We start from the raw sequence: 8,564 nt of genomic DNA, 5'->3' as shown, positions 1-8,564 counted from the left end.
AGTGTTTGATTTTTGGAACTAACACCACTAGAGGGAGCTGTTGTGTCTGACGTTCTGTTTGCCTGGTTCTGTCTGTTGTCTCTCTCTCTCTCTCTCTCTCTCTCTCTCTCTCTCTCTCTCTCTCTCTCTCTCTCTCTCTCTCATCTGCCAATACTTCTGCCTCTCTGCTGTGAGGCTTTTCATTGTGGTCACCAGCCATGATAACAACCTGATTATGGACAGATGTGTAAATGGTCTTCCTCCGTTCTCTTCAGGTAAGTGTTGACAAGATCTTTATGAAAACGATTCTGCTTCACACACCTGATCAAGCTGTGTCCGAGTTTGAGAATGTTTAATCTTTGTGCTGGAGTCTGATACTGGGCTCAATGTCCCATCTACTTGTGTAGCGGTGTGGATGTCTGCTGTTCTCCACGGCCTGTGGCTCCTGTGTCTGTACCTGACAGAAGGTGAGGGAGGTTAGTCCTCAAGGTGAACGCTTAACAAATGATGGGGATTCATAGAGCTTTCACAAAATGTACTTTCCTGAGGATTGTATTTTGTTTACATCTTTTGGTAAATTTCTGTGTGTGTGTGTGTGTGTGTGTGTGTGGGTGTGTGTGTGGGTGTGGTTAGGTCTCTCCCTCCCGTGCAAACTCGGTGTGAACATCCAGGATTTAGCCTGTCACCTGAACTGGAACTGCTCTGATGTCAACTCCAGCACAGTTTTCACTGTTCAGACAAAGGCTCAAGGGTGTGTGTGCACGCATGTGTGTGTGTGTGCGCGTGCAAACTAGCCACAGTTCTTCACACTGAAAACCCTGATAGTTGATTTTATCACTGTTCTACCACACCAAACACTGTTAGTAAATCTGAAGAAATGACTGATGTGAGTCTGTTGGGAGTGTAGCACACAACCACCTGAGATGGCATGTGAGCTGAAGTGTGAAATGCACTTTGGGCTCGAACGTGAAACTTGTGCGTGGTTTCGCTCAAAACCACAGTTTAGGTGCTCTCCGTGTGTGTGTGTGTGTGTGTGTGTGTGTGTGTGCACGCCAGCTGCCACTCGTCTCAAAAAGTGCTTTATTTTTCATCATGCCTGTGACTCAGCCCTGTCTATCAGAAGAGGAGACCACAAAAATGAGATTTCTGTGGAACTGGAGATCATCGTTACTATCGGGATGTGTCGCTGTGCATTTTTATGTGACAGAAAATACACGTGTTCTGTGTGTGTCCTGCAGGGAAGACTGGCAAAATGTTTCCAGCTGTTTCCAAATCTCCGGCAGTAGTTGTGATGTTTCTCCGGGCATATCGGACTTTGATGTGTACAACTACATCCGACTGGGTCTGGGCCGCAGTCCAGACGACACGTGGTCGATGTCCGTGACCTGTGACCCTCTTAAAGACCGTGCGTATGGCTTTTGGCCATTCGGCGTAGCTGTGTGTACCGTGAGGGACATCTTGTCCTTAGAGCGCCCTCTTGTAGCAGCACCGCTGTGACCTTTTGCAAATTTACAACTACTTTTACATTGTTGGATTTTATTTATTTATTTACAACTTTGATGCCTAATGTTTAATCACTGGGTGGGCATGTCTATGTAAGCAGTAAAAACTGCAGTGAAGTACACAAGGTTTCTTTTCATTTTTACTGGCACCTTCACTACAGTACATAACTACATGTTGAACTACAGTACATAATTACATGTGTAACTACAATGCACTGCTGTAACCTCTGAAACGAACCTTGTGTACAATTTTTACTACGTATATATGCACACATATATATATGCATTCTGAAATGTTCGTATACGGATTGAGAGGATATCGGTGGATCAGTAGCTGATGGGTGGTGTTTTGTTCGGCTCCAGCCACCAGGAGGTTCAGCCCTCCGTCTTTCTCCATGTTCCTGGACGGGCGTAGGCTGCGGGTGGAGGTGGCCTTCCCCTGCGCCCCTGCGCCCGTCTGCTGGGATGAGTCTCCTACGAGATGCTGCTCCGTCACCGACTTCATGGAGCTGAACACCACAGTCTGGCTTTACAACAAGAACAACGCGTCTGATGCTCAGGTGCTAACCACAGTGCTGCACCTCGCCTCTTCCTCACCTCCCTTCCTCGTCCGGCTGTTCTTAGACTTTATGTACTGTGCTGAAGTTTGCATTTTTTTTATACCAACATCAAGGTTCCAGAGAAATGGGGAAACTGTTTCAGACAGCACTCTTTCATCTGCTGTACAAAGAAAGCACCTTCAGGAATGTGTGCGTGCATGCATATGTATATACAGTTTTGGAAAAAATTAAGAGATCAGTGCAAAATTCAGTTTCTATGATTTTACTCTTTATAGGTACATATTAAATGAGTAAAACGAACATTGTTCTTTTAGTCTAAACTACTGACTTGTCTCCGAAATCCCAAACAAAAATGTAGCATTTATTTGCTGAAAATGAGAAATGGTCAAAATAATGAAAAAATGTGCAATTCTTTCAGACCTCAACTAATGTAAAGAAAACAAGTTCATATACATTTAGAAACAGCAATACTAATGTTTTAACCAGAGGTGGAAAGAGTACTGAAAAATAATTTGATAATTAAATAATACGTACTGAAATGTAATTTGAGTAAAAGTATCTTTACTTTGCCTAAATTCTACTCAGAGTAAAAGTAAAATTACCCATCTCAAAATTTACTCGAGTAAAAGTACAAAATTACTTGTAATTTGAGTACAAGTTACTTTCAATTATTTAATGCAAAAAAATCAAATTCAGCACAAGTTGTTTTAATCGATTTCAAAGTGTTAAGTGCACATCCACACTGCAAAAGATCAGCTGGGCTCAGGAACATACTTCCTCACAGCACAAGGACAATGACAACCTGTACCATAAAGTGCAAACAATTTTCAGTCCTATTGTCCAACGGACAACACTATGATAAGAATAAAGAAATGTAAATTACAAATTATTCAAAAAACAAAATGCACACAAAATTAAATGCCCACAAGATACCACAAATCAAACTAAAATGCCACAGGATCCCACAACACAGTATAAAATGCCCACAGGATCTCACCTCAAAAATAAATTAGTGGTGTCAATTCCAGGTGCCGCGATTAAAAGTCCTCACCAGGATTTTGCTCAAGCTTGCTAGATTTTCTAATTAGCAATCCAGGTAAAATGAGTGGAATCAACACAATCCAGGAAACCTGAGCAAAATCCTGGTGAGGACTTTTAATCGCGGCACCTGGAATTGACAGCACTAAAATAAATAAATGCTCATAAATAAATTTTAAAGTGCCCACAGGATGCCACATCTAAAAATAAAACAAAATGCGCACGATTCCACTATTTAAAACGCTCACAAGATCCAACTATTCAAAATTCAGTGCCCACAGGATTCCACTTTTCACAATAAAATGTCCACAGGATCCCACAGATCCTGATAGATAGAACAATCCCATCCTTTTGGAAAAAAGTGCACTGGATTACGACCTGATTATGAGACAATGGAAAGGGCGTGCACAAGGCAAGACCACGCATGTAATGTGTACCAACAATATACACCGCGTCAAAACCAAGTGAGTAGTAGACCCAAGTGCTGACAAAACGCAAAGAACAAAATGTGTGCGTGTGTTCTCACACACACACACACACACACACACAAAAGCAGCAAAACCAATCACACGAGACACGGAATAAACTCAACGCATAGAAAATAAGCTCGACTGCAAACACACGGGAGAAAAATGCAACAGAAAAGAAGCGGAGAAAACTCAACGCGAGAAAACGAAACTTTTGTTTGGTCGCAGAACGCCTTCCCAAAATAAACGAAGAACGGATAGGAAGAGATAAAGCAGGGGGAAAACTTGAGGTAGGCTAGTAAGCAGCACAGGAGATAGTTATAGAAAGAGAAAAGGCTGAGGACGTGAAGCCGAGCCAAAACGATTCAGCAGTGATCCGTTTCACTAAGCTTCCTTAAGAAGCCATAGAGACTAAAAAAACGGATCACTGCTGATTGTGCCTGGAGAGTCCAGGACTATGGAGTCAAATTAGGGTCTTTAATGGTGACGAAAAAATAATAATATCGCAAATATAAGATTAGCATTTTGCATTTTACGTTCCTAATTTGTTTCTGCAATACTTTCCCTCTTTTGCGTTTCTTTCTTTTCTTTGCGTTTCACATTTTATGTTGCTGCTTTTTTTTGCAATACTTTCTCCCTTTTGCGTTTCTTTCTTTTGTTTGCGTCACTGCTTTTCTTTGCGTCTCGCATTTTACGTTCATAATTTTTTTTTGCGCTTCTCTCTTTTCTTTGCTCCGGTTTTACCCTCTGTGTGGGGGCCGGGAAAGAGGCATGGCCAAGAGCGAAAGGCGTGCTGTGAACGTTCAGCGTCATCAGTTGAACCGTCACACAATGCGGCAATTTGGTTACTGGTATCATGGCAGACGGTCGCCCAGCTGGACCACAGGTATATGCGTGCAGACATCAGGTGCTAAAGCACCACCAACTCTGCCCTTTATCAACGAAAGTGCCCTTTTAAAACTTCGTTTAAAAAATATACATTATTATTATTCTTATTATTATTATTATTAACATTTTACTGAGGTCGGTTTGAAATGATCTTTTGAAAACCTGAGCGAATAAAAACAATGCCCTGAAATGTGCCACCACCTCGCACACACCCGACCTCTCTCTTCCTTTAACACCAGATGCGCTGCAGCAGTAGTTCAGTTCAGCGAGTGGAAGGAAGCTGAACTGACGCTGAACGTTCACAGCACGCCTTTCGCTCTTGGCCACGCCTCTTTCCCGGCCCCCACACAGAGGGTAAAACCGGAGCAAAGAAAAGAGAGAAGCGCAAAAAAAAATTATGAACGTAAAATGCGAGACGCAAAGAAAAGCAGTGACGCGCAAACAAAAGAAAGAAACGCAAAAGGGAGAAAGTATTGCAAAAAAAAGCAGCAACATAAAATGTGAAACGCAAAGAAAAGAAAGAAACGCAAAAGAGGGAAAGTATTGCAGAAACAAATTAGGAACGTAAAATGCAAAATGCTAATCTTATATTTGCGATATTATTTTTTTTTTCGTCACCATTAAAGACCCTAATTTGACTCCATACAGGACTGACTCGGGTGCCTCTAGTGTTGTTAGGAGGACTGGCAGCCGAACCAGCCCTGACAACGCAATTGACTTTCAGTCCCGGGACTCAGAAGTTTACATTTCTGCCCGCATTTAATTTTTCACCATCAATATTTTTTTACTCAGTAACATGAGGGGGTTCAAATGTAGCGAAGTAAAACTACTTTGGTCAAAATTTACTCGAGTAAAAGTAAAAATTACATATTTCAAAAACTACTCAGAAAATTACAAATTACTCATAAAAAGTTCTCAATTACAGTAACATAAGTAGGGTAAATGTAATGCGTTACTTTCCACCCCTGGTTTTAACATGGGAAGAGTTCAGAAATCAATATTTGGTGGAATAACCATAATTTTTAATAACAGCTTTCACGCATCTTGGCATGTTTTCCACCAGTCTTTCACACTGCTTTTGTGTGACCTTGTGCCACTCCTGGCGCAAAACTTCAAGCAGTTTTGTTTGATGGCTTGTGAGTGTCCATCTTCCTCTTGATTAACTTCCAGAGGTTTTCAGTGGGGTTCAGGTCTGGAGATTGGGCTGCCATGACAGGGTCTTGATCTGGTGGTCCTTCAGCCACACATTGATTGACCTAGCTGTGTCCTCAGAGTTAGGGGGACACTGCCAGAGCAGAAGGCAGCAAGTTAAAAATTGGACTCCTCAGAGATGATGAGCTTACTCCAGTCCTCTATGGTCCAATCCTTATGGTCTTTTGCAAATTTCATCCTGGCTCTCCTTTGCTTCTCATTGATGAAAGGCTTTCTTCTAGCTCTACATGACTTGAGCTCTGTCTCTAAGAGCCTGCTACAAACTCTTCTTGCCATGCACTTCACCCCAGCAGCCGTTTGCCGTTCCTTTTGTAGGTCACTTGAGTCCTGTGGTTGCTGACTGTCATTCGAATAAGGTGACGGTCAACCTGATCAGTGGAGAGTCTGTTTCGCCCTCTGCCGGTCTGTAGTTTTGTTGTCCCCAGTGTCTGCTGCTTGACCTTGTAACTGCAGTCTTAGACGTTCGAAGGATGGAAGCAACATAACGCTCTCTGTGTCCCTCTGATCTTGCTTTCCTCACTCAAGACTTTTCTTTTCAACTCTTATTGCAAGATTATTGTGACCACAGCAGTGTTCTTATACTTCTCCTCAGTAAATAAGATTTGGTTCATGTGATCACCTAATCAGAAGCACATCAAGTAGAATGAGGTGAACTTGGAATTCAACTGACACTGAAATGGAGAAGCAGATTTTTAGAAAACTTTGCAGTGGTTTCTTAATTTTTCCTAGAGCTGTATATGTACATAAACATCCAGATAAATTGCTTATTTTTTCTTGGAAAATAGAAATAGTCATTAGATATCAAGCATTTGTCAAAACAATTTCCAGAATAATTCTGCAGATTTTTATTCTCAGAATCATTCTCTTGGATCCACTTATGTGTGTTGCACTTCTTCACCTTTGATGGGTTTGTTTCCCTCCCAGACTCGCAGTAACCTGGTACAGAAGGGCAGGTCCTTCAGCGTGGAGTTTGTGTGGCTGTCAGCAGGTCAGGAGTACTGTGTCGTGGTCTCTCTGGCTTCCTCCCCCCTCTCCAGCCCCCAGTGTGTGAGCGTGCCTGCGCTGGGTGAGATGTTCTCCTCAGCCCTATGGGGGCCGGTTGAATTCTGACCTGGTTCATGTTCCTTGTGTTCTTTTCTTATGGACTTTATGGCAAATGTGTTTTCTTAGATGCCCCAAGATCACCCAAACTTCCTTCCAGTAATGTGTTTGTGTGTTCATTTATTTATTCCTTCCTTCCAGAGAACCTGAACTTGTTTATACTGGGATTATGTGGCATGCTGATGTCTTCTCTCCTCATTGCTGTATGTGGATTTTGGATTTGGTGGGGCTCGTCGGACAACACACTCCCTAAACCTTTGGTACTGAGGGATTTGGGCTTCATTGAAAACATTATTGGGCTAATTAAGATGTTGGCTTCGTACCTGGTGTTCATAAATATTTATTACTCTTTAGTTAAAGTCAGGAAAGTGTGATTTCTTTGAGATTTGGCACAGGTTAGTGCTGGATAATGGATGTATTTCATTTTTATGTACATTAAAAAACTTCTTTTGATATTTTATGTACATTTGTGTGCAGTGGTCTCTTCAGAGTGTGAACCAGGAGGACCAGTTTGAGGATGGACTGAGACTGGCATCCCAGGAGGAAGAGGTCTTTGTGGTTGACCATCTCTCCATCATCTCCTTCCCCAGCTTGGATGGTTCCGAGCCCTTTTCGGACCGAGCCCCCTCCCTGAGCCTCGGAGCCGGGTACTACGCTACACCTGTGCTCCAACACCACATCTACCCGGGACACTGCGACTACCCTGGAGACCTGGAGGCAGATGGCTGTCTGTCTCCAGCTGGAGGGCCGGAGTCCACGCGGCTGTGGGAACCGGCTCTTCTGGGGCTCCCGGGGATCCCACTCAGCTCCGTCAGGCTGGCTGGAGCACAGGGGGAGGATGTGGATCTTCATCACCTAGCTGGTCTGCTTCTGACCGGTGAACAGGACACACAGGCACCGGCTGCAGAAGATCAGGGAGCTCAGAACATGAGCTCGGACATCAAAGTTCAAGCACTGGGACTCTCCTAAATATAGACTAGCTGGGTCATCTTCTAACTTGACCCAGACTGTTTCAAAACCCCTTCCAGCATTCTAGCTGTACCTGAGAACTTTATTTTGCCTACTACTGTAAACCTAAACAGACCGAAAACTCTTTGGATCTTTGCATGATTTCTAAGCATACACACTTTTACGCAGTTCACAAACTGGAGTCCTTCTGGGGCTGTCTAGGACACGCTTGTACATGGAGTCATTTTATTTTTTATGTGTGAATAAATCAAATAAATGGTGAACTGGAAAGGGCTGGCTTGGGGTTATTAGACTCCAGATTTCATGTTGGTTTTGGGATTACCCCCCCTGCACTGGTGTGACTCATTTTGGTAGGCAGCTATAAATTCTCACATGATGGTTTTACCCCCTGTGGACTCATTTGTTTTGGGCAAGCATGAGGGGGGGGGGGGTGTTCTCTCTTTCCTCTCAAAAGCCAGAGGCCCCCTCCCCTCCCCTCCCTGACTCACTGTTGCCTGTCCTTGCTTTCCATGGCCTATGTGTCATAGTTCACTGCCTTTACATGTATAGCAGTTTGCTGACATGGCCATTTTTCTGGAAGGTTTGAGAAGCAGAAAAAACCTATATGGAGCAAGAGAAACGCTGATGACACTGGCTAAATATCACTGCTGTGTAAGGGTTTAATTGTAATTATTGTTTTCTTGTGACGTTAACCCCCACCCCGTTTGCTCTGGTTAGTTTGGCCTTATTTCATGCTGATTAAACCTTTGGAAAATGCAGTTCATTCGGCCCTCTGTACTTTGAGAGTGGAGGGTTTATGGTTTTGTGCCAGTATGACCTTTCTGTGAGGCGCGCAGCAAATTATTCCA

At 43.2% G+C, this 8,564-nt stretch overlaps 1 protein-coding gene across 3 annotated transcripts; it reads left to right on the top strand.

Moving 5' to 3' along the window:
• Nucleotides 1–85: 85 nt before the first annotated feature.
• LOC143475003 (uncharacterized) lies at nt 86–8,397 on the top strand. 3 transcript variants are annotated; one of them, XM_076972703.1, is made up of 8 exons: nt 86–254; nt 387–446; nt 613–730; nt 1,218–1,384; nt 1,845–2,041; nt 6,571–6,712; nt 6,889–7,007; nt 7,225–8,397. In XM_076972703.1, the coding sequence occupies exons 1-8, from the start codon at nt 215–217 to the stop codon at nt 7,714–7,716; spliced, it is 1,335 nt and encodes a 444-aa protein (XP_076828818.1). In that variant the 5' UTR covers nt 86–214; the 3' UTR covers nt 7,717–8,397. The 3 variants fall into 3 exon arrangements, with proteins under 3 accessions (XP_076828818.1, XP_076828819.1, XP_076828820.1); XM_076972704.1 differs by lacking the exon at nt 613–730; XM_076972705.1 differs by lacking the exons at nt 387–446; nt 613–730 and having other exon boundaries at nt 7,225–8,396.
• The last annotated feature ends 167 nt before the right edge of the window (nt 8,398–8,564 follow it).

This window comes from Brachyhypopomus gauderio, chromosome 14 (genome assembly GCF_052324685.1).
Source record: "Brachyhypopomus gauderio isolate BG-103 chromosome 14, BGAUD_0.2, whole genome shotgun sequence".
Classification (NCBI taxonomy): domain Eukaryota; kingdom Metazoa; phylum Chordata; class Actinopteri; order Gymnotiformes; family Hypopomidae; genus Brachyhypopomus; species Brachyhypopomus gauderio.
Note: the sequence above shows the minus strand (reverse complement) of the source record. Positions and strands in the feature narration are given on the sequence as shown.

Coding starts and splice junctions, on each gene's coding strand:
- LOC143475003 (XM_076972703.1), top strand. CDS start 215: ATGGACAGATGTGTAAATGGTCTTCCTCCGTTCTCTTCAG. Junction 447..612: donor GTGTCTGTACCTGACAGAAG/GTGAGGGAGGTT, acceptor GGGTGTGGTTAG/GTCTCTCCCTCCCGTGCAAA. Junction 7,008..7,224: donor ACACACTCCCTAAACCTTTG/GTACTGAGGGAT, acceptor ATTTGTGTGCAG/TGGTCTCTTCAGAGTGTGAA.